The sequence below is a fragment of the Tachypleus tridentatus genome, chromosome 1, assembly GCF_004210375.1.
Source record: "Tachypleus tridentatus isolate NWPU-2018 chromosome 1, ASM421037v1, whole genome shotgun sequence".
Taxonomy (NCBI): domain Eukaryota; kingdom Metazoa; phylum Arthropoda; class Merostomata; order Xiphosura; family Limulidae; genus Tachypleus; species Tachypleus tridentatus.
This window is the reverse complement of record NC_134825.1, coordinates 69,218,163-69,245,124: the sequence shown is the minus strand read 5'-3', so window position 1 is coordinate 69,245,124 and position 26,962 is coordinate 69,218,163. Positions and strand designations below refer to the sequence as shown.

At 31.9% G+C, this 26,962-nt stretch overlaps 1 protein-coding gene across 3 annotated transcripts in view; it reads right to left on the bottom strand.

Moving 5' to 3' along the window:
- Positions 1–4,906: 4,906 nt before the first annotated feature.
- The window catches only part of LOC143251549 (sorting nexin-6-like), a 38,864-nt gene continuing 16,808 nt past the window's right edge, over positions 4,907–26,962 (bottom strand). For all 3 annotated transcript variants that reach the window (XM_076502823.1, XM_076502837.1, XM_076502830.1), the window contains 11 exons: positions 26,600–26,721; positions 26,281–26,404; positions 24,585–24,683; positions 24,104–24,209; positions 22,199–22,274; positions 20,204–20,243; positions 18,305–18,391; positions 11,725–11,824; positions 11,312–11,371; positions 8,787–8,872; positions 4,907–8,006 (listed from right to left, as the gene is read on the bottom strand). In XM_076502823.1, coding sequence (XP_076358938.1) covers positions 7,944–8,006; positions 8,787–8,872; positions 11,312–11,371; positions 11,725–11,824; positions 18,305–18,391; positions 20,204–20,243; positions 22,199–22,274; positions 24,104–24,209; positions 24,585–24,683; positions 26,281–26,404; positions 26,600–26,721 — 963 coding nt within the window. In that variant the 3' untranslated portion in view covers positions 4,907–7,943. The remainder of the gene's footprint in view (positions 8,007–8,786; positions 8,873–11,311; positions 11,372–11,724; positions 11,825–18,304; positions 18,392–20,203; positions 20,244–22,198; positions 22,275–24,103; positions 24,210–24,584; positions 24,684–26,280; positions 26,405–26,599; positions 26,722–26,962) is intronic.

The window sequence follows — 26,962 nt, the reverse complement described above, 5'->3', positions numbered from 1 at the left end:
TAATGGTACGGTCAATTCCACTATTCGTTGGTAAAAGAGTAGCCCAAGAGTTGGTTGTGGGTGGTGATGACTAGCTGCCTTCCCTCTGGTCTTACACTGCCAAATTAGGGAGGGCTATCTGTTTACGGTATTAACCATGATAAAATGTTTATGCAAGTAGGTGGTTACCACCTACATGTGACTGAAACATGAACATTGTCATTTTAACTTCGTCATCATACACCTCATTGTAATGTCCAGAAACACATGTGTCTTGTGAATACCTTTGGGCAAAAAACACAAAATGCAATAATTCATAGGTATAGACAGCATCATTATACTCTGCATTAACTTCACCTGTCAGATGTTTTCAAGGAATATCATTAGATTACCTCGCTAGTCTGGAAATTTCCTGATCATTCCTAGGTTTGCTAGTCTTCATGCAAAAATCTCCAACTTTTGATGTTGCTGTTCATCCTTGTGGGCTTCATTTACCATGCAATATTCACCCTTTGTTATATCACAAGCTACTTTGAGAAGGGCCTAGGTTGGCCAATGTCTATCATAAAACGCCATACATACTAATACAACCAGTTTCATGATAATTCAGACCAGCCTGTATCATCATGACCCACTTTTATCACCACTTACTCTCGTGTACAATGCAGGATAAAAAAAAAAAATGAAGAGCAACTAAAACTGCCAAATGTTCCCTAGCAATTACTAAATTCATTAATCATGAGGCCATATCAAAAATGTCAGTATAAGTATAGCTCTTACCATTGCCTACAAAAATCCCCGACAGGAAGAGAGCTTCAGGTTCACTTCAATTACATCATCCTTCTTTCCACTGTAATTTTTACATGGTCTCAGTAAAAACTTTACACAATCACAATTTATTGAACGTATCAAGAAACAAAGAGCTAAACAGATAAAGAAATACGTTTGATATATATTATGATCATGTCTTCAAAGTATTATTTTAAACGTCGTACGTGGTGTTCAGGTACACTTACGTCCAACAAATGAGTAGTAAATTCCACAAAAACTAAACGATCCATGAATAATGGGAAGGATGCTACTTGAAAAAGTTACATTTTTAATCCCTTCTATCTTGGAAATGTCGCCAGAACTAATCCCCTCTTCTATATGACTCGAAATGCTGATTTTAGGATCTTGTATAGATGGCTTTAAGATCGAGAAAACAAATCATAAACTTTAAACACTCGTTACTTTCATCACATAAGCTACACAAACTACATAATCTTCTCTCCATTGCGGAAGATCAAACCCTGGATTTTAGTGTTATAAGCCTGTACTTACCACTGACCCACGGGGGAGACTTAAAGTTATATATGTGTTAGAGCATGTAAGTGATAAAAAACAATTATTAAATCGTGCAGGCATAAAGGTATAAGAAACTCTATTGCTAGTTTGTGGCTCTAAACTTAATCTTTCGACATTAAATTCATATTACGATGGTCCTTTGTATGTTCTAATAATGATTGTGATTAATCACAAATATATAGAACGAGCTATCTGTTCTCTGCCCACCAAGGGTGTCGAAACCCAGTTTCTAGAGATGCAAGTCCGTAGACATGCCGCTGTGCCACTGGGGGGCTATTCTATTGCAAAAGTAATGATTAGAAACTAATTATAGTTCTATCATTCACAGTGGTGTATTTAGATAGGGGCTAAAGGGATCTTAGCCCCAGGGCCCATGATCTCAATGGTGGCCCATTGATAATTTTATTCTATGTAAAATTACATGTAATGTAGGGCCCACAAAAATTATTAGCCCTTGGGTCACACAACCTTAAATCCACCACTGGTCATTGATAATCATTTAATCCCAATCTAGATCTTTGAATAATTAACAATGGATACAACTTTTTTTTTATAATTCTTAAAAAGGCTTAACCTTAACCAGTACTTGTGCAACTCTTAAGTATGAATATGCGACTTATTAATGCTAAACTCATTTATAAAGGTATTTTTATAATATACCTTACTTTTCGTTGAGCATCACATCACACAAACACAAACAACTACACTTCTACTAATTATGCTTTATCTAAACTCTTTTGAGGTTCCTGTTAACAATTAAAACAAACTACTTTAATATTGGACAATTAACAAATTATATTTTGCTCTTTTTCTTCATGGACTAATTTTAATACAATTTTATATATTTTCAAAAAATTGTAGTAAAATAATAGTCTCATATATAATTTGTAACTGAAATGTTGAACACCATCAATCAATAAAAACAACTGTAGATAATCTTTTGGCACATCGACTAGCCTGCTGAACTACGTTCTTAACACCTTTGTTTCACGTTCCTCTACTCACAGAAAACATAAATAAAAAAATCGCGCCCGCACTCTTACTTGTAACTATATTATAAGACTGACGGACCAATCCCACTATTCGGTATAACAATTGGCACGAGACGTGTAAACTAGCTGTCTTTTCTTTAATCTGTTAGTTCAAAATTAGGGCTAAGTATCTAAGATACACCCTTGTGCAAATTAATTGAAACAAGACGGAAAATTACGATTTTTTTTTCAATTTTTTGCGTTTTATTTCTGATAATCCAAAAATTACTCACAAATTAACACATGTTATGACCGCCAATATTTTTCAGATCATTAATCCGCTTTGGCATCGAGTCCACGACTTGACTGCATTCTTTACTAATTTTTGGATAACGGTACCACACCTCAATTAGCTTATCTCTCGTAGTACAGTCTTTTCCCCGAAATCTTTCTTTACAAATCGCCCAAAGATTTTCAATAAGATTTAAGTCCGGAGAGTTTCCAGGCCAGTCCAGCACCTTTATTCGCGTTGTAGTCATAAAATTCTTCACAAGTTTCGATGTGTGGCATGGAGCCAGATCTTGCTGAAAAATGCCAGATCCATCTGGAAATTTCTTTTTCAATTCTGAAACGACTCTTCTCTGCAAAACTTTAATGTACTGTGGTCCTCGCATCATACCTTCTACGATATGTAAGCCTCTGACGCCATAGTAGTTAAAAAAGCCCCAAACATCTTTTTCAAGGGATGTTTTACGAACTGATTGATGTGAGATTCTCGAAGTTTCTCACCTGGAGATCTGCGAACATGCAGACTTCTTTGACCCTGTACGAAGAAATGAGTCTCGTCACTGAATAACACCTTCCTCCATTGTTCTTGCGTCTAGTTCTTGTATTTTAGACTCCATTGATACCGTTTTTTCTTCATTGTGTTGGTTTTTTTTTTTGACTGGTCTCCTTGCCCTTCTAACGCAATTTCGAATGACGTAATATTCCTCAAAATTTCGTCACATATCCCAAAATTAGATTGACTATACTGCAAAACACAGCTATTGACGCCGTCTGTGTGAAAAAATGACTATTAAAGGAAATCAGCGAGTCCAGTGAGCCTACACCGGCCGCCATGCTAAAAATATTGTAAAATGACCATTTGTTTCAATTAATTTGCACAAGGGTGTACATCCTGCTGTAGTTTTGCATGAGATCCAACAAAACAAACATCCTCTCAGAGAAAACACCTATGCGGTATTATTTCAGTTTTGTATTTTAAATGTTTGTTTGTTTTAATTTCGCGCAAAGCTACTCGAGAGCTATCTGCGCTAGTCGTCCCTAATTTAACAATGCAAGACTAAAGGGAAGGCAGCTAGTCATCATCACCCACCGCCATCTCTTTGACTACTCTTTTACCAACAAATAGTAGGATTGACCGTTACATTATAACGCCCCCACGACTGAAAGAGCTAGCATGTTTGGTGCGACGGGGATTCGAACCCATGACATTCAGATTACAAGTCAAACGTCTCAACGCACATAGCCATGCCGGGCCTTGTATTTTAAATGAGACAGTATTTTAATTTTCTTAACTGTAACAAGATACTTTTAAATTTCTCAGTTACGCCAATATCTTAGCTTCGTATACTAACTTAGATCGATGTAATTTCTTACGAATTAGAATTGTCAGATCACTTCTAATTATAACTCCAATTCTGCAAAGTAAATACGTTCCAAGTTTCTGTGTGCGCGTGTATTTTTTTCTTTGTAGCAAAGCCACATTGGGTTATCTGCTGTACCCAAATCTTTTTGATTTATGCACACAAACCATAGCAGCAAATTGACTGTTTATACACATGCTACATGGGTAATTATTTAGTGTCTTTAAAATACGACACTTCCATTTCTATCTTGACTATAAAACTATTCTACAATGTACTTTTTATCTTGGAGTTATACAATATTTTAATTTTTGTGTGTCGTAATAGTTAAATAATATTTTAGCTTTTTGAATGTGATATTCCTGTTAAATGCAAGACGTGAGATAGCTACTTTAAGAATAAGTGGCACCATACAAACTCAATATTTATAATATTTGACTTCGTCCTTTTCTAAAACACCATTCTGTATATTCAATTTTACCTTCGGTGAAAATAAATCTTTTAACATACACAAAATTAAGTTTCTCACAACCAAATTCATAGTTATTGATCATATCTTAAATTGTTTAACTATAAGCCAGTATCTCAATCTTTTCTTTCTTAATTATAAGTTAGTATCTGAAGCTTTTGTTTCTCAACTAGGAGCTAGTATCTGAAGCTTTTTTCTCAACTATGAACCATTATTTCAAAAGTTTTTGTTCAACTACATTACTACAAGTTTAAGTTTCATCTATCTTGATTAAAACAGTTTTATTTTTGATGTATGAATACTTTAACTGAGATTATCTTTATTACCTCTTAAGACTGCTATCAAAGAAACAGGTTTTACTATGTGTATCTTAAGTATGCAAATCATTTTGTTTTACAACTTACTTGTGAGAGTGTATCTTAATTTTTCTATCTTATACACCTCAACTACCATATGTTACTTTTTTAATATAATTAGAAAAACATAAGTGTAGCACCACATTCAAAATTCCTTTATTATACCTGGGACATTATATCATTTTCATTAAAACTACTTGACTTCCAGAGACAAATAACAATGAAAACAACATACCAGCCCTATTTTTTTCTTTTGAGACTTTACATTTCATTATTTTTAACAAATTCCTGTCATAAGAATAGCTAAATCATGCAATAAGTCCATAAAGTAAACAAAAAATGAAAACAACAACCCTATGTTTTCAACCACCTTTGTTTATACAAGCAATGCAACTAATAGAACATTTAAAAACACTAACACTTGCACCTTTTTAAATATATTAATTTTAACATTCTTTAATAATAAAAATTTTGAAATTTTGATCCAAAATGTCTCCAAATTTTCAAATACTTTTATACGACACACTTCAATAAACTATTTTTGCAGTTCTAATAAACCTGGAATAACTTACTGATGTAATATTTTTCTAAATTGAAAACTACCTGCTTTTAACTTTATGTCTTGGAAATGTTTTTTAGTTTACCTAGTCTCATGGCATTTATAAAGATCTGAGAAAAATGACTAACCAAGTGCATAAAAAAGTTAAAAAAACACCATGTTCACCTATATCAAAATTTAATCACAAAAATGTGCAAAACATTTCTTACCACTTTTCATGATACAGTTCACTGATCCAAGTTAAAAAATCTCACTTGTATAACTCAAGAGTTGTGTTTAATAACACTCAACTACATAAACAAAGAAAACAAAATACAACTTGAAGAACTTACTTGTTGAATAATAGAAAAAATGGAGAGAAAAATAGAAATTGTATTTAATTCTGTTTAAGAAGCAGCACCCCAAACATATTTTTAATACATTTTCTGAAAACACTCAATAAAAGAAATAAGTATGCATAATAACTTCTGTTAGAGAATTAGAAACTCATTAAACCAAAACACATTCCTATATTCTAAACTATATTTATAGAGAAAGATACTTTGTTTACAAAATGCTGTATTCAACTTAACATACAAATATAATATTAACAGGTTCTTAAAAGATCCACCAAACTGACTTATGGGTATGTGTAAGTAACAAGTAAACTATTTTCTGTTACCTGAATTTTCCCATTACTTGATTAAAACATGATAAAAACTAACCTGACAGACTAAGCAAACAGATTGAATATTTATGTAACAAAACATATTGTATTACAGGTGGCAATGTATAATTAAGTTCCAGAAATGCCTACATTGTCATTTAAAAGTTAAATCTGATTACTTAACATAAAATTTGCATAAATTTTGTTACGAGATGACACCCGTTTAATGCACAGAAAAAGATGTAAAGGTACACTGCCAAGTAAGTTTTCTAATTATAAGGGAGCACACTTGTATGTTTCTCAGTGTTTACATATACTAATGTAGAATTTTAAATTTTTAAATACTACTTTCCAACTTTCATACAGTATTTTAGGTGGCACTTTTTAAAATAATCTGCACGTTTACCTTTATGCTAATTAAAAATAATATAAAATCTCATGGGTTGATATCTCAGTCAAATACACAAAACTAATTGATATTCAGATAACAATATTAAACAAGACTTGTCATTTAGTTAAAAGCATGTAATTGTTGCTTGGACTTTAATTAAATAAAGCTCGAATTTTGAAGTTCAATTTATCACAAAACTGTATAAAGGAAAAAATAAACACAAACACCCCAAAATTCACTATAGCCTAAAGACACTCTACAGTTAATTTAAAAAAACAATTATTTTAAGTTAATCAGTGCTGTACACCAATAACTGCTGGTTATGAACAAAATCACTGTGGCAAAATGATTTGTTTTTTCAATACTATCCTAACAAGACAGACATATACATCCTAAATAACATACAGAACATTTTAGGGTAACCAATCTTTAAACATCACAAATCTCTTCACCATTGAAAACCCAAAATATGTACTTTTTGTTGTCATGAATTTTGCAGAAAGTTTTTAGTTTAAAAATTGTCACAGCTTAACCCAAAATTAAATTCAAAAAACATGCTTAAAATGTAAAGTGATCTCAAAAGCTCTTCAAGTTATTTCAAATGCACAAAAAATAGTCATTTTAAAACAAGTGTAACAAAGTAATTTTTTTTTGTATAATTCATACCTCACAATAATGAAACTTTGCAATTCATTAAATGTGGAATTTACAAATCTTATTACTGTATGACAAAACAGTTTAAGTGGTTAATAAAGAAACTAATTTTCTGTTTCAAAACATTGAGCAAGAGCAGTTTTTGATCGAGGTACAAAAGAACAAAAAAAAGTAACTGAGTAATACTTTTCAAATACTAAATAGTCTGTGGTACTTACTAAGCCAAAATACTAAACATTGAATATACTCTATTATGCCAATGTATGTTAGAATATGTATAAAAGCAAAGAAGATACAAGGAATGTATGCCTGAAAACAATAGATAAAGAAAAACAAGTTCTATTGCTGTTTCATTTCTCTCTCTCTTCAAATCAATTGGGAATTATAAACAACGTGCTCAGCAGGACTAAAACTTTCATGATAAATTTCAAACATATGGAATGGTGAATGGCTAACACTTAAAAATAATCTATTTCTGACACACTGACATAAAATGGCAACAGTAGTACAATTTAAGTCATTGTAACAGAAGATGTTTATAAACATTCTCTTTTATAAACAATAGAGTCAGTTACAACAAAAACCACTAACCCTTCTACATACAATACAGTAACAATATAACAGAAATTTGTTAGAAAGGTTTGCTTTTCCAAACAGAACAGCCATGTTATATCAAAGTTGTCATAAAGGCTTCTTGTACATACAATACAGCCAGTAGGATAGACATTTTCAAACATAAAAACCAAATACTTAATCAATTTGTCTTCACAATTTGGTTAACAAAGCTTTGATTCACTACAAGTGGACTCTGGTATAGACTTTAGCACAGACTACTGGTCAGTCTGACGTACTTTTTTTCTCTAGTCAGCAGTTTCAGTTGAGCCCTTGAAACACCCAATAAACTAGCCATTTCCAGCCAAAACTAATGCCTAAAATCATCTTCCTGGATGGATGTTAAATAATTCTTCAGTAGTTGTACTTCAGCCTATTAACAAAGAACATCTGAATTAAATCTAAAGTGTAAGTGCAATACCTTTCACACACAAAATGGTATACTGCCATAAAATAGCACACAGCTTGAAACATCATTCATTATTATGGTATGTAATTACAGCAGTGAATAAATAAAAATGAAGCTACTTCTGCTAAAAAAGAATAAAACACTGACTACAAGATAGAAACTGTGATTTTACTGATAAATAGTTGAAGTAGCAATTATAAGAAATAGAACCTGGTTTTAGTGACCGAAAGATACAGCAAAGATCACAAGAAAAAAAATCATGATTCTAAGATACATTAGAAATATATTTGAGGTACAATTTATTTTAACAGATGAGTTAAAACAGCAAACTAAAACAGAAAAAATCTGAATTCATCAGTTTACAATTATAACACAAAATATAAAAACAATTGTGTTTCTATCTATTTACCATTAAAGTATACATTGCAAAGAAAATTTGGTTTAACAGTTTGCAGTTAAATTTATCATCATACCTTACAAAATCAGCAATGGTAGTAAATAAACATTGGTAGAAATTTATAATTTAAACATGCAAAAAAATCTCTAATGCAGCTTCTTGATTAAAAAAACTACTGTGAAGTTAAAAAAATTTTCTTCTATCTAAAGTTTAATACTCTATACTTTTTAATAAGATGTAAACAGAAAATGTGTTTTTTAACATATTAAATTAAATGCAAACTTGTCTTAATGATATACACTTCCCTCTTTATTAAGTTCATGTTTGTAAAAGATAATATTCCCAACCTTTGCATGTTTCACTTCAAGCTCTGCTAATTCAACCAAGTTTTTCTTAAAGGCAGCTACTCGTCGAGTTTTAAAATCCTGTAGTTCTGAAAAACAATAAAATATACCTTTATCAAATGGTATTAATTCTGTTTGTTTGAATTTTCTTTTGAATTTCGTGCAAAGCTACATGAGAGTAATCTGCAGTTGTATTAATTCTAGCAGTAACTTAGTGTTTTATTCTACATATTAAACATGATGTTTTTCTCTACAATAAAAATCTAGCTTTGAATTGTTTCATTATACCTTGAGGGTTAAAATGTACAGAGAGCAAACCAGACCTTTCATATTATGTACTAAATTAACCCTGTAGCAATAACACTATTAATAATGTTTCCTAATAGCAATCAATTATTTATTTTCATAGGATATCTTTCCTAGGATATTTCTTTCAGTCCAATTATAATTTTACTAATCTTTTGTTTTAACCTTTACATAAAATTATATATCCTATGTTGAGATATTTTTGTAGTCTATAGCTGATATATTTATTGTACACAACTCTCTTTATCAGTGGTTTTGAATTAAAGAAAGACTAAAAACAACACTTATCCAAATGAACTATAAATTTATTTTCTTGGAACAATTTTAAAGTTACATTGTATAAGGATTATGTTATTTTTATCACAAATAAAACTTTTAAACACAATCTAGAAAACTCAATTCTGCTCAAACACCATCATAAAAGTTACTAACTACAATAAAATTACTGTTGAATTTAAATGACAGTTGTTCATTGCTCTTCCAAGAGATACATTAACACTGAACAAAATTCTAAAATAATAAGAGAATACTACATGAACTACAAAGATGGAAGTAAAACTAGTTCTGAGAAGGCTTGTCATTAAAATATAATTACAAGAAAACACACATGCAAACATGAATTAACTTCACAGCAAAGAATACTATATTGAACACAGAAGAAAGCTTCACGTGAAAAACTCAGAAGTTTTTGTCATTTATGTGTGTGTGTGTGTGTGTGTGTGTGTGTGTTTCTTATTGCAAAGCCACATAGGGCTATCTGCTCAGCCCACCAAGTGGAATCGAACCCGATTTTAGCGTTGTAAATCGAAGACATACCGCTGTACTAGTAGGGGGCAGGTATAGTTTTAATAAAATTATATTTCATCCGTCTTTTATTTTAAACATAGAATGATAGTAAGACACAACTAGCGAGACATAATAATTATAATGGATGGAAACAGCTCTTTCAAAAGCTACAACTACTGAAATAACTAAGTCTATTAATTAGTTTCAAACTTTCCCTAGGTTGTATTTGCCATACAAAATAAACCCTTGTGTTGATATGGTTATAGTAGCATGTGCTTTCAATGAATGCTTGCCTTGTCTTAAGCCCCTCCCACATTGTCAAGTGTTGGCGACTTAATTGGCTGTTACATCTCTCTTGTTGCCCTCCATGTACTCCCTCAAGTCGCTCGTAGTGAGCACAGCACAGATAGTGTGTGTGTTTTTCTTATAGCAAAGCCACATCGAGCTATCTGCTCAGCCCATCGAGTGGAATCGAACCCTGATTTTAGAATTGTAAATCCGAAGACATACCGCTGTACTAGCGGTGGGCTTTGTCATTTATACTTCGCATCTTCAGTTGAATTTGTTTAAACAACAAATACAGATTAGTTTAAAATGCTTAATGACTAAGCTAATGAAGAATAATACCACAACATGTAATATTACATAATATTTAACTGTATTATTAATTACCATAATATTTAATACTATACATAAGCATGAACACAAAAGAAAACATCTTTCCTACAACAACATCCAAACTGTAACATACATTCTAGTCTTTGGAAAAAACATTGTTAGCAGCAAAAAAAGGTGTCTGAAATGCTATTACACCTATTACATACATTTCTTACTGAAAATGCATTGTGGGGTTGGAAAGAAGTGTGGTTAAAATCATCAATTTTACCATAATGTAATATTACACCCACATAGTAAGTTTCACATTTATTTAAGTTTGTATTTTTCTTTGTATACATTTAACTAAGAAACATCTTCAGAGTTAGTTTTCAACATCACACAAGCTAGTTCTGTAAGTCACCTTTCTTATTTCACTTTATTTCCTTTCTTTGAAAAAAATTAGAAAATCTTATTTTAACACACAGTTATTTCCCAAGAGTAAGAAAAACAAAATTAATTGGTATTTTTAACACATTCAAGAAAGCACTTAATTCAAGATAACGTGAGCATAAAATATTTGGTGAAAACATTCAATAAAGATACATGCCTAGTTACAACTTCAAACACCTTTCAGTTAATAACCTTTTATGCACAAAATATATTCAGGTACAAATGACTCACTTAGAATGTTCTGCACTTCACCATTGAAGCCACTGGCACCAAATAAATATTTTCAACCTTCATACTCAAAGCATTTTATGACACTTGTTCATTAACAAATAACTTTTTCACCAACATGCCAAATGCATGTAACAAATGAAAGCCAGCCATAATATTACCTTGCTTAGCTAACTTTGATATGTTTTCAAATTTCTCACATGCTTCCTGTTGTTGGTTCTCTGCCTAAACTCAAGCACAAAAAAAAACAAAAGTACCAATGTATACCTCCAAAAAAAAAAAAATATATATTAGTCTAAAATTATCAATGGTAACAATTATATGGACCTAACAAACTGCTCATTTTCACAACAAAGACACAATAAACCATTGGTTGATCAACTACATCAAATTTCAGAAGAAAATTAACTTTTGTCAATAAATAAAAAAGTAATGTTTTCTAAATTCTTTATAAATTCCAAACACTTGAAAATATTTAACAAACACATCTTCTAAGTTAGGATTGTGAAATTCAATTATTAAAAAGTTTTGTTCATAACATAATTCTCCAGCTGAAAACAATTTTTATATATACTTGCCTCTTGTACATCCTTGTTTTTGCTACGAGCTTTGTCTAGGATTCTATTGGCATTTTCATAATTTGCTAAACTTCTTAATCTTCGATAAAGTAGGTTCTATAATACAGAAACATTTTCATACAAAGTATGTGCTGACATCAATGTACTCAATTGCACATAACTATCATTACCAATGGCTTTGAAAGAAGCAAGTTCAAAGAACAGTAATCAAACTGAAAAAGATTCATATCACATTTATTCTTTCAGCTTATATAACTAGTAAAACATTTTAAAATGAAATTCACTTGCAAGACACTTTACAACACTTCAGGATTTACTTCAAAAATCAGTTTATTTTGCAGCATTTTGAAAGTTCTTGAAAAATATTTACAACTTCTTATATGCATTAAATTTTGTACAAAAAGCTGGAAAATATAACAATATTCATACAGCTACATACTTAACAGGTTGGGTTATATATACTATAAACCAAGAATCACACTTCAGAGGAAACATTTTGCTCCTTGAATGCATCATTGCCTTAAAAAAACTTGTCTGTTTCAAAATCTTGTCCAAAGAGCAAAACAAACATCCCTGATTCTGAACAGATAAACCAGAGGGAAGGCAGCTGCATCAACTGCAAACTCTTGGGTTATTCTTGTGTAAACAAACAGTGAAATGTGATAGTTACTCTTATAACATATCCAAAGCTCCAAGGTGCAGAGTGCTGTTTTTGCAGCAATGTGATGTAAACCATACATCCTGAATCTCACATTCTGGGCATAATAATCATAAGACACACTTGACCTAAATAAACATTATCTGTGGAATAAAGCATCACAGTTGTTTGGGTGTGTTTTTTTCAGCATAAGCTTTATATAGAAATCAGAAACATCTAAAGCAAAACTTATTGTTTACTTCAGCTTTTAAATCTGACAGCATCAATGAAAAAATTAACTATTACGATTTCAAATACATGATTATCTAGCCAACTGAAACAAAAATATACACAATGAATCTGAGACCCTGAAAGAGCCCCACATATTGTCAATGGCTTTACTAGAAAGCAATTACTGTCCTCATGTTTAAACACAGAAAAAAATGGCAAATCACTTTTCAATATATGAAGAATCATAATCACCATTCCTGTGAACTGACTGAATTAAAGCCTTAAGCACAATAACAAAAATTTTAATGGATTTAAAGTAAATTAAGCAACTGAGCTGGTGAAATACCACATTTAAATATGCCAATAAAGTGAGAGAAATAAACTAAGTACAATGATTTTAATAAAATTCATTATTTATTTTTAAATAGATATTTATCACATTTAAAATTTAAAAAATAATGTATACATCTGCATTTTTATTACATAATTAAAATATTTATAGAATAGCTTCCTTTAAACTGCTCCTGCCTTGTGTGGTTTTGAAGATGACATTTAAAACTGTATTCCAAGTTCATCAACAGGTATGAGGGATTTAATAGGAATGCTTTTGTATACATGGGGAGTAGCACAGTCCTAACAGAAAGCTCAAAGGAATGGTAACACCTGATTGGCTATGATAGCAATGGTTTAATCATGCTTTTTCAAAGTCAGTAGACAAGTCTGAAAGACTTGTAGATGATCCTGAGAAAAATCTCTAACAATGTTTTTTCCCATTTGTTTCTGGCATTCTTCAGTGTCAATTATATAATATTTTTATTAGTGCATTTGGAATCCTTTGTGTGCATGCTCAGCTATAGTCAACTTCTTTGGGTATAGAAGTTGTTTGGTATCTACAGTTTCTACTAGTCTTTGTTCAATTATACTTTAAGTTTCTCCAATCTAAAACAAAATCAAAAGGGTGCATTAACAACAGCAAATTCAAATCCCTGACTTATATTATAAACAAAACAACCAAAACAAAAATCAAAGATGCTGCATAAATCAAAAGGATCCCCAAGGTACAGGCTATAATGTGGGATATAAAATGTACCCTAGGTTTTGAAGATGACTGCAGAAGTACGACCCACGTTGCTGCAAAGATACACCATTTATCATTCTTAACCTCCATTCACTAATCTCACATCAAAAAATTCATAAAAGAAGCCAAAAGAAACAAACTAGGAAAAAGATGCAAGTGCTCAAGCCTACACATCTCACATCTATATCACCCTTCACTGCCTGCACAGTTGTGGAAAGGTGACTGCTCTCCAAAGAAAAATAAAAAATAAAGTATCACTGCTCTAACATAAGTAATATAAGTGCATGCCTCCTGAAGTTGGCATTACAGCCCCCATTATAGTAGTAAAGCACTAATTAACTGCTTTGGTTTTCACACAAACCTGCACATGAGTTATCTGCACTCGCCATCCCTAACTTAGCAGTGTAAGACAAGAAGGAAGGCATCTAGTCATAAACAACCACCACTAACTCTTGGGCTACTCTTTTACCAACAGAAAGTGGAATTGGCTATCACTTTACAATGCCCCCATGGCTGAAAGGGCAAGCATGTCTGGTGTAACAAGGATTCGATCCCACAACCCTCATATTATGAGTCAAGTACTTTAACCACCTGGCCATGCCAGGCCTCACTAAGTAGTAGCACAGTAGATACATTATACTACTCCAAAATCTCAACCAAATGATCTAAACTAGCTAGTATAACTCCCAACCACCACCCCCTTAAGTGCACTGTAAATACTAATTTTCTGACTCTATATGCAGTAAGGTGTTTATCCACATAAAATTACTGCCACGTTAAGTGACCTGATTAACAACTAGTAATACTTAGAACCTTTAAGTAAAATATGCTTAATGTTTGTTTATTTATATTTATTTAACAGTCTTGTATATATTACAAAATATTTTAATAATTTTATTTAGATTCTTCATTAAATTAATTAAATATTAATCTTTACATCTATTTCAATATTACTAATAAAATTTCTAATTCATTACAAATTTTACAAAACCTGAATAATTATAAAGTCATAATGCTTATAACAGCTTGCATGTCACCTTCAGGAGATATGTTTTAGGTTTATATGGCTTGTTTCAAATTTCATGCAAAGCTACACGAGGGCTATCTGCAATACCCATCCCCAATTTGTCAGTGTAAGATTAGAGAAAAGGCAGCTAGTCATTACCACCCACTGCCAACTCTTGGGCTACTTTTTACCAACAAATAGTGGAAGTGACCATCACATTATAATGTCCCCATGGCTGAAAGGGTAAGCATGTTTGGTGTGACGGGAAATCGAACCCGCGATCCTCAGATTATGAATTGAGTGCCTTAACCATCTGGCCAGACTGAACCTCAGGAGATATGTTTATCTTAATTACCCCAAGTAGCAGCATCTTTTTTTTGTTGTTTGTTTTATTATTATTATTTAATTTTTATTTATTTATCTTTTTTTTTAACTTACCAGAGTAGACTGACTTACCTGCAACATCAGCAAACTCATTCCCACAAATACCAATATGGCCTGGTATCCAGAAAAACTGGACAGAAGTAGATGATAGAGAAATGGTTCAGTCGGTTTTGAATTTCAAGGAGAATAGGGTGAGCAATAATGTGAAGTGGTTCCAGAATTAATAGAGAACTAAGTGAATCAGTATAAACAGTACAGTTCATGTACTGCATAGCTTCAATGTGATCCAAGGCAAGAGAAATGGGATACAATTCGGCAGTTAACACACTGTAGAAGGGATTCTATGTGCAACAACCGAATCATGGCAAACAATGGCAAAGCCCCAGAGGCATCTGATTTTAAACCATCTGTATAAATGGGAATGGAAGCATGGTTTGAAAGATGTTCAGCAAATAGAAGGTGATACTTCCAATCAGAAGTATCTGCCTTCTTCAGACAACTCAAAGAAAGATCACATTTGGGAACAGTAATTAGTTATGGTGAGATGAACTAATCTGTGGATACTGCTATGACATCCAAAGATAGACCCAATTCATATAACTGCACCTGGATATGAAGACTAAAAGGAACAATGGCAGACCATCTATTATAAAAAAAGTGTGGCCCATTGAGAAAAGAAAACACAACAGCACATGGAATGTTGTGGAAAAAGTCATAGTTTTGAAGCATACATTAAAGACAATTACAAATTACGAAGATACAGAGGACACAGAAGATGTTCAGTGCCCTTGTACATTTGACATGTAGCTGCTTGGTGTGTGGAATAAAGGTCAGCTTACAGTCAAAGATAAGCTTCAAGAATTTTGCCTTGGGGACCACAGGAAGCACAACTTCACCAATATGGAGTTCAGGATCAGGGTGATTACCCCACTGATAGCAAAAATGCATGCAAACAGTTTTGGAGAGAGAAAGGTTAAAACCATTTGCTGTAGTCCACTTCCGTAAATGAATGAGGGCAGTCTGTAGCTGCTGCTCAACATACCTCATATTTAATGACTGACATGAGATGTGAAAGTCATCGACAAAGAGACAGTTTACAACTGTAGGGGGCGGCAGTCATCCACTGATGGCATTAATCATTAGAAGGCCCGGCATGGCCAAGCATTTTAAGGCATGCAACTTGTAATCTGAGGGTCGCGGGTTCGCATCCCCGTCGTGCCAAACATGCTTGCCCTTTCAACTGTGGGGGAGTTATAATGTGTTGGTCAATCCCACTATTCATTGGTGAAAGAGTAGCCCAAGAGTTGGCAGTGGGTGGTGATGACCAGCTGCTTTCCCTCTAGTCTTACACTGCTAAATTAGGAAGGGCTAGTGCAGATAGCCCTCAAGTAGCTTTGTGCGAAATTCAAAACAAACAAACAAAATCTTTAGAATGAAAAGTGTGACACTTAAGACAGCCCTGAGTGACTCCATGTTCCTGTGGGAAAGAGTGGGAAAGTGTCAAATCCATACAGACCTAGATTTGCTGGTTCATAAAAAAATGTTTAATAAAAGTTGGTAAATTGCCACACAACCCATACAAATGGAGGCCTTGCAAGATGCCATACCTCCCACATTGTATCATAAGCTTTCTCAAGGTAAAAAAATACAAAAACAAAATGTTGTCCCTTGAAAAGGCTTCCCTGATTGATGTTTCAAATCAAATCAGGTGGTCCATGATGGTACGCTGTCTTTGGAACCCATGCTGAATTTGGAGGAACCAAACAAGACGAGCATTAACCATCCTCTCTAAGATCTTACAGAGATAGCTCATCAGAACAATTGGGCAGTAGTTCAAAGGAATCTTGGGATCCTTCCCAGGTTTAGGAAAAGGTAGTACAATAACATGGTACCAATCATTGGGAAAAATATTCTCCTGGCAGATCCAGTTAAAAACAACCAGAAGAACAGCAAAAGAGGCAGGAGAGAGATGGTGCAACATCTCATAATGAATATCATCATGTTCAACTCATCTACTGTCGGACTGATGAAGAGCAACTTTAAGTTATACCAGTAAAAGTGGCAATTAAAGTTATATAGACGATCAGTCCAAGAGGAAAGAGGCTATCGTTCTGCCAATCTTTTGATGACTAAAAAGATGGAAGATGAAGTAGAAGTGCTAGATGCATGAAAAAAGCTTTTACCGAGAGTACTGGCAGTGCTCTGAGCATCAGCAAATTCCTGATCATCAGAGAACAAGACCAAAATTGGGGCAGATGTATACTGGCCACTAACTCTTCAAATTTTGTCCCACATGACTTTGGAACTCGTGGTAGAAGAGATGCTAGAGGTGTATTTAATCCAAGATTCCTTCTAGCTTTGATGTCTGACCTGCTGACCATTTGCAAGGGCCCTCTGAAATGCAATGCAGTTTAAAAATGTAAGGATAGCTATGAAAAATATTCCAAGCCCATTTTTGAGCTTTTCGTATCATGTGGCAAACATGGATACTGTGGGACACATGTAGAAGTTTTAGGAAAACACTAACCAGCTGCCTGGACAATACACTCATCTATCAATGGCTTACACACAATGGCAGGATCAAGTTCTGAGAGAGTGGTGAAAGAAAGCAAGTTAGCCTTGTCAAACTTACATTGATAAATTCATGGCCAAAGTGGTGTGTTAGATTTGAACTCCTCAACCACCAGGATCCTCTCTTCCCCTTCACAGGTTGCCACACATGGCAAATGCATAGGTGGATATTTAAATCCTAGAGGAGGTAAACTGAAAGAACAGAATGTTCTCTGGAAGGTCCCCTCACCACGTACAGGGAACCACGCCGAGGGGTCAGTTTCACAGAAAGCTGTAGACTATTTGCTCATGCATTTCATTTTCACCAGGTTTAAATGTAGTGGAATCCTTTATTGTCTTGTCAAATTTAAATACTGAGTATATCTGGCAAATTTTCCAAAATCAGACAATGGCAGATCATAAAAAACTGTTAAAAACATCAAAACACTGCCCAAAAATGGCTTTAAAGAAAATAGGAATTCTTGTACCTGTACTTTTAATATAGTTAAAACATTTAAATTACACTTATTTTAACACACAGTTAAAAAACAAACTAAAATATTTGTAAGTGTATTTTTAAATTATTTGAACTTTCATTATTATTGGAACAATTTAACTACATATATATATACACATTTCCTGAAAATTGTAAAAAAAAAAAAAAGTTTAAAGGGTAAAATCCCATGATACCTTTACTGCAGAGGTGTCTCTCATGTAATATCTAAGGGTGTCAGACAACTTCAAGTCTTCATCAGATGCTACTCGACCTTCCACTTTCTACAACAAAATGTAACTTTTATTTTACACTTCAAACAGGTACTGCAATGTTATACTACAGTTATAGATTATCTCCTCAGTTTCTAATGATTTCTATGACCATTTGATGACTACATCAATACTTTAATGCATGATATCTCTGCAATAACAGTAAAGAGTAACTTCATTCCTTACTCAGATATAGATTTATGTATATTTAGGTTAAACTTAATAAATAAAATAATAATAAAACTTTTTTTTAATAAATATTTTCACTCAAGTAAGTGGATGTTAAACAGAACATTTTTCATAATGTAAAACACTTCCAGATTAATACAGATTTTGAAGCAGGTTGATGTTAAAATGTTTTACGAGATTGAACGTCTCAACACAGCATTCTAGAGTAACAAGTCATTAATGAATGTTTTACAACCTTAGATAGGCTGATTTTAGTGAATGTATTAATAGAGTGAAGAACTGAATACACATTCTGAGACAGGCTAATATGAAGTCAATGTAACTGGTTTGAAGAGACCACAGTAACATTCTAATCCTAATGATTGTTTTACTAGCTTAAAGACCTAAACACAAATTTCTGTAGTAGTATAATGTTAGTGAATGTTATACCAACTATCATAGGATGATGTTAAGGAATGTTTTTAATAGTTTAAAAAGCTAGTAAGGGAGTAGAATGATTTTAATACACAATTTAATAGTTTAATAAACCTCATTTTTCAGTAGATTTTTTTTAGGTACCAGGTTAAAGTTCTATACTTCTATTTAAAAAGAACCCTTATGTTATCTTTCTTAAACAACATATATATTATGGATTCTACTTAACTTATAAAATAATGATAAATCACATTAATTCTGCCACACAAATTTGTGATGAACTTACATTTAATTCAGATTTATTATTAGCAATCTCAGAAAAATACCATCCAAAACTGATATATGAAAATATAAAAAATTGCAGTCTAAGTTCTCTTATCAAGAGCTATCTAATGGTACAAAATGTTTGCACATACCTCTACTTGAGATTATCTCAACAAACTGTATTTACAATATATCCACTTAAATGTCACAAATTAAATACAAATGACCACATTCTTTCAGTAATATTTTCCTCCAACTTTCCACAAAGAACTCCAGACTCTTCTAAATCTGCATGTGTACATGTGTGTGCAACACACATTTCAATTTTTCCTCATTATCCTACCTAATTAACATGATATTAGCTTACAAACTAGCTATAACTGGTATTAAAATCCTACCAAGTTCAAATTTCAGTACAACAGAAAAACATCTGCAAATAATACTATAATTTGATGGTACATACTAAAATGTTGCATTTTTATTTATAAGAGCATATTTGATGTAACCAAACATTAAATATAATGAATTACATAATTATCAATAGATAAAAAATAATTGTATTAAAATATACTAACAACTGACAAAGATAAACAGCATAATTTATAAGTATGTGCTGGTTCTGAGACAAAGGGGAGCATAAGCAGTCAAAAGTATAATACATTTTACTTTCTAAAAATAATGTGTAAACAACTTAACTCTGTTACATTTATCAAAGGAACAAATATGGTATCTTAAAAACACTTATACACAAATAATAATAGGTAAATACAATACTATGTAAAGCAATGTAAAATAAAGTTTAGGTCTACTACTAAAGAACAAAAACATTTGTATAGACATGTAAATAGTCCAACTTATATTTATATAAAGTTTCTGTTGTTATATAATAGTGTATCTAAACTTTATTTTACAGAACACTAACATAAATCTAAATTAACTTAATTAATCACAACTCACCCTAACTTTTTCAAGAGTTTCTGAAGATTTTGTAAATACCCTAAAAACAAAATTACAAACAGATATTAAGTTGATTACATCCAATTAAAATTGTGCATTCAGTATTGATCAAACCCAATTTTAACTACAACTCTTAACATTTATCTTATTTTTAGCCAAAATCTTTAATCAAAAACAAATTGAAAACCTAACTACTACAGCAAGTTATTTGAAAAAATTATAGCCATTTGTCCTAAAATTCTAATTCTATGTTAAGTTATTAGAAGCATCATACATGTGTGCTTGCACATGTGTAAACTAATACAATACATGCTTTTATTACTATTCATTTCATATATTTCAGTTACTATGCATGAAACACAGTAAAGCCTTCAATGTTTATTATTTTTCAATGTTTCCTTAGTCATATAAAATTTCACTTTAAGAAATTTTTTTCAAAAAAATAGTTAGCTTAAAACAAACTATCTCTACCTAGTTCCAAAACAAACAAAAACTATCAAAATATGTTTGAATGAGATTTTGCAGCTTTAAAATATAAAGAATTATATTCAAGCTATACTGATCAATATACACAAAGAGCATAGATATGGTTTGGAAAGTCGGATGGCTTATGTGTTAACAAGAGTTAAAAACAGACGTGCGTGTACTAATTACAGTATCTTTGAATAATTGATTTTATATTAAGGTTGAAAATCTGGTGCAGCTGATATAGCTATATATATATATATATATACACACACACACACACACACACACACACACACACACAGATCATACCTATATGGCTTTCAATATTAAAATTTCGTATTGCACTGTAAAGTGCACAAACACAAAATGGTTATAGAGTTGGTCAATTCACCCAACCTCATAGCAAGTCTTTAAATTGTCTGTAATAATCAAGATGTATTTTGACTGAATTTGGTCTTCCTTGTACACAAGTCTTAAGCTCTTAGCTACAATACACTGATGCCTACCCTGACATAACCATGATATTATACTTCAAACTGAAGTAATATTAAAGTTAAGTATGCATTTCAGAGTGTAGCATTAAATTTTAATACTGAAAGTGATGTATGGATGATCTATTTACAGCTAGCTACCTTACCCCTATATTTTTGTTTGCATTTTTTACAGCATCATTTTACAAAATACTTTTTGTTATTTCTTTTGCAACATTTTTATCCTGACTAAAATTTAGTGTATTCTATGAACGTTTGTGATAAACTTTAATACTATAGGCATTGATTTTTTTTTACTCCTTTACTTTATACATATAAGAGTTAGCTCTCTAAAAACACTAACTGTATAGTGTACAAAGCATTGAGTATTCTACATGCTACAATCATCTGATGTTCATATATTATTGACTGATAATTCTTGTTTCACCTTATACTTCAGCTTTTTAAATAAACATTAGATATCTGTAAAAATGTTAGCTTCAAGGAGTAATAATAATTTACACTGGAATTACAATTTATTTTCTTTAATTACTACTAGTTGTCATGACTAAGATATCACATCATGCACTGCCCATAAACACATGCAGTGAATTTAGGTTTAAACTAAAGTTAGTGATAAAGAAGATGTATAGTTACCTAGATTGAAAAAAGAACAAAAATAAACAATTTGGTGGGTTGATCACTTTCTGGTTTGATACCTAAGTAATGGTTTCTTAATATGTTTTTAGGATGGCAGGTAAAGAAACAAATGAAAGTGAGTGGCAATTATCTGTTAAAGTAAAAACTGTCTTTTTTTTTTTTAGTGTGCATATTTTTAACATACCTATTGAGTACCTAACCTAGACCATCCCTACACATAGTGTCGACCAACTCTGATACATTTCATATCAACAAATCTATGTCAAACTAAAATTCTATGAACAAACTATGGAAAACTAAAAAAAACCTTAATACAGTTGAAACAAATTTTCAAGTAATTACTGAACAGATCTACAAACATACATACATGATTTATTTAGCTATTTAGTATTCTTACCTCTCTAAGTCTGTGGCATCAATTGTAGCAAGTTGAAGTAAGGTAGATGCTATTGTTAGATATGTGTCTGAAACATCTATAAAAAGTACATCAATTAACGAATCAGTAGTAAATTGTAAAGCTATATACAATTCATTATAATCAGTTTTAAAATACCAACTCAGCTGCATACATTCAAAAATTTTAAGTAAAGAATTTGAAGAATTAGAAGAAAAACAAAACAGAATAGCTTGATTCCTTTGTGTATCTACCTAGAAGATTTACTTTCTTCCTAAACCACACACATTAACATGAGCTGTGCTAGTGCATATTATCATCATCATCTAATGATATTCTTCCCCTACCAATTGTAGCATAACAATCTCCTTAAGCAATAGCTTGCACTTAAGTTAACTTTATCCTAAGATGATGGGTCTATGGCCAGAGAGCCCCAAGTTAGAAAACAGGAATGGGAACCACAAAAGGAAAATGTATGCCAAGTAACAGTGAACAGCCAAAACTGGGGGCAGTGTGGAATGCAACTGATTACAGAGGTGAGAAATCAAAGAAAGATAAATAGTAGAGAAAGAATGATCACAATCTGAAGCAACAAAGTATTAGGGAGATAAATCCAGTCATGGTAAGAGAAGTATGTATGGAAAGAGAGCATAGGAAGCATTGATGGCACTTATATCTAAACAATGTCTTCAAAAAATATAGTATAAAAAATATGAAGCCAACAGCTTGGATGCTTCATGTGTGAAATCACATTAAAGTTCAAGTAAGGCACAGGAGTAGGAAGTGCAAATAAAAAAAAAAAAAAAAAAGAAGGATCTGAACTGTGAAGAGAGGAGATGAAAAAAACTTACAGTAATGGGGAAGACAATATGTAGTTGATAATGCCAACCAATAACCAGTTATAATGAAACAAAAGTAAAAAAGCCAAACCATGGACCACAGTAGAATGGCCCAGAGAGAGAGAGAGAGAGTAGCTACTTCAATTGATAAAGGGACATAGCTGAAGGACAATAAGAATTGGATATAAAAATAGCTCCACATCTAAAGAGATTGGCTCTGCATGTAGTGGAACACACAAATCATGCATGTGAAGATAAATGGATGACATTCTTGTGTAAAAAAAATTGTGTGGTATGAGCAAGAGAAGGCAAGAACCCAGCAGAAGAAGAGGATGACCAAGACACTAACTGACAAAGCAGAAGAAACCAGGGTAATGCCACCAACAAGACTCCACAAGAAATGTTCTGTATCAAAGCAAGGACACAGGGAAGGAGAGGGAAGATGTACAGTGGAAGACAACAAATCCTGAAAATTGCTCCACTGGTCCTGCAATATTTAATATACTGCCATTTACATATGGGAATTTCCAAGAAAATACAAAAAAACTTTAAGTAACCTCTGTGACTCTTCTATACATCAACATACTGAAGAAAAAAAGATGAACTTATCAAATTTCAATAACACTTACAAAGCCAACACTGATCTGTAATTATTAATTAAAGAAATCCTCCATATCAAATGACTTGCACCAACACTGAACAAAATGCTGTGTGTGTGTGTGTGTGTGTGTGTGTGTGTGTGTGTGTGTGTGTACACATACATACACATCTTTAATAAGCTATTACTCAGAGATTACTTATTTTCTTTAAACTTAAATTTTCTACCAAAATTATATTTCATAAGGAACCCATTAAAAAAACTGGCAATGCAACAAGATACCTAAGTTTGGACATGAAATATTTTGGATGTCTATATGAAAAATGGAATTAACTGAACTTCAAATATTACAATGATTTATTTCACAACATAAAATTTCATAATAGTCATGGTGCATTTTAAAAATCTATAATTTGTGCACAGCAATCTTTATTTGACAAATATTTGACAAAACTACTTAATACAACTTACTTTTACGACACCTTGTCATTTTATCTGCTTTCCAAGTAGCATCTTTCACTTGTGTATGGTATTCCATCAAAAAATTCTTCTCATGTTCAAAAAACTCATCCACATCCTGAAATGTATACACAGAATAAGTATGCATATCTATATGTACAAACACACAGATATTTACAATTTAATTCATCTGGACAAAAGAAGTCCAAACATTAAACTTGAAAATAGAGACTACTTAAACTTATTTCACGCCAAGACTATATTTACCCTTTATTTACTTTTAACACATTAAAATCTTGACCTTATCATTGTGTGAAAAAGTATCAGAGAAAAGTCCAGATAATGCTGTGCTCACCTGAAATAAAATATGATTTTTTTCTTACTTGTATGTACAAAAATCTATTCACTTAGAGCTTTTAAAAATGTTTTCTGCCAAAATACAAATGCAATTTAACACTGCTCTACTTTTAATGGTGTTTATCTAAGTACATACCTTCTGTGTTGTTGATAATAGCATGTCATCTGCTGATTCTTTAATATTACTAATGAGCCCAACAAATTTTTCTTTTTTGTTCTTTCCTCGAACAGATAACTGCATCAAAAACAACAAATATTTACATTAAAAAAAATTGAAAAAATCATAAACAACTAAAAATACAAATGTGTAACTTTACTATAAGTAATATTACTGTAATACTTGAAAGAATGAATAAAAGTATAAGTTATTTAAGGCCTAACCCAAATACAATCCACCTGTTTCAACAAATGCAAAAAAAATTAAATTTTATTGTACATTTTCAACTTCACAAAAAAATTTAGAAAAGTATTTGCATTTGTAGTTATTAGTAAATGAAAAATGGGAATGTACATAATTGTTCTCTCTGTGTATAGTGAAAAATGTTATTTACTTTTACCACACACAGTTTTCTTTAAATTTAAGGGGAGGAATGCTAAGCCTAAAACTGATCTAGATAAAAAAAAAACTTTATTAAAGAAATACTTGGAAAACTTCTTTTAATGATAGAAAATCATACTGGTTAATACATAGGCTACTGAAATGATAATTTTCCAGTTTGATACTAAGAGAAAGTTAGACTTTTATACACAAAATCTAAAAATGCACAAAGAATAAAATTCACACACCACCACAATTTTTGTGTATGGAATAATATGATAGTATTCAGGTCTCTAGATTAATATTAGCAAACTGACAGTTAGTGTTTTAGTTTCAGAAAAAATTACTAGTACCCACTCAGAAAGAATATTTACAAATTCTAACTGTCAAGTTGCAATACACTCACGATGCACACATTTCAGAAATTTACTTGGCAAAACTACGAGTCTGGAAGATTCATTTTAATAACAGGAACATTTCACTTGACAGTGCTATCCTCACTGTGCAATTCCTGTTTAAGTTGCATGGTACATACAGGCTAAGAATCAGGAATATCAGAAAAATGGAATAGTGAGACCACCACTTCAACTTATTGATTGGCTGCTGAAAAACACTGTGCATATCTGACTCGCCCCATCCAAGGCAGGTACAAGTACTGTGCTCAAGTGTTTGAAAATTGGAGGTAATAATAAAAACTGAAATCACATAATTTGCAAAAGATTTTTTTCTTAACATCCCTCTTAATTTGTCAATTATAGGCTTATTGGCTTCTAACAGTTCACTAGTTTGAATAATACTTTAATATAGATGGTGAACTTCATCAATAGGTTATTGTAGACTTAAATTCTGGAACCCATGTCCTAGATACACCAATTTTCAATCAAGTCAATCATTTATCGTGAAACAGTTAAAATATAAAAATGAAACTAAATGAAACTAGTTTTAATATTCAAAACTATTTGAAAACATAACAAAAAAATTTTATACATGAATTACACACACTAACATTTCAACACACAAGATAATAAATGACATAGCTAAAGTTAATTTTAAAGAAGAATGATGTTGTTAGTAGCAATTTCCAATTGGTTATAGCTTTCATAAATTAAAGTCATGGGTTGATGATGAAATACATATGACTTAGGTGCTTATACACTTCTTTTTAGAACAAAAGATACATTAACTTAAAAATTAATTTAGTGTGTTTGAAGACAACACAAAATTATGCTCCACTACAATGTAACTTGAAATTAAATACACGAGAAATCTCATTTTAAAAAAAAAGGGTACTTACATCCTTTTCATATTCTAAAAAAACTCGAAAACTGTGGTCCATTTTGAAAACTGGATGCCCAGCTAACCTCTGTAGAAATACTTCATGCATGGCTACAGTTTTTTTAAAAGTTGCCAGGTACTCTCTAAGGTTAGAAAACAATTCTTGTTACTTACATCTTTCTCTTAATACTAAACAACTCAATCAGCTTTACGGATACAAGTCCAATAGTAAAAGGTGTAATTTAATTACTTCCCTTTCAATCTTTTCTATCTTAATAAAAGGTTAAAAATACAATACCATAACATTAATAACAAATTTTACAAAACAATAAACATACGCTTCTAACTCTTGTTTCATTTTATTGAATTCTTCTTTTGTCATTGCTCCTTCTCCTTCACCAAGTTTCTGTAGCTTTTCTCTTGAGGCATCAAAGTCGGGACGTGGAGGAGCTGGAGGAATCTGGGACAACAAGGATAATCAACTGTTTCAAGATATTTAAATCAAATAATGGAACAAAATCATCTAGTTTTAAAGTTTCAGCCACTGTAGTTTAAAACTTGTCTTAATAGCTAGTTTCCATCAGTTTATAAATGATCATGTAACATGGAAAACAGCAGAATCTGCAAATATGCCACTGAACAATTTAACAATAAATTCAAACCTAAAAATGGCTATCAACACAGACACTGGTTTTGCTATA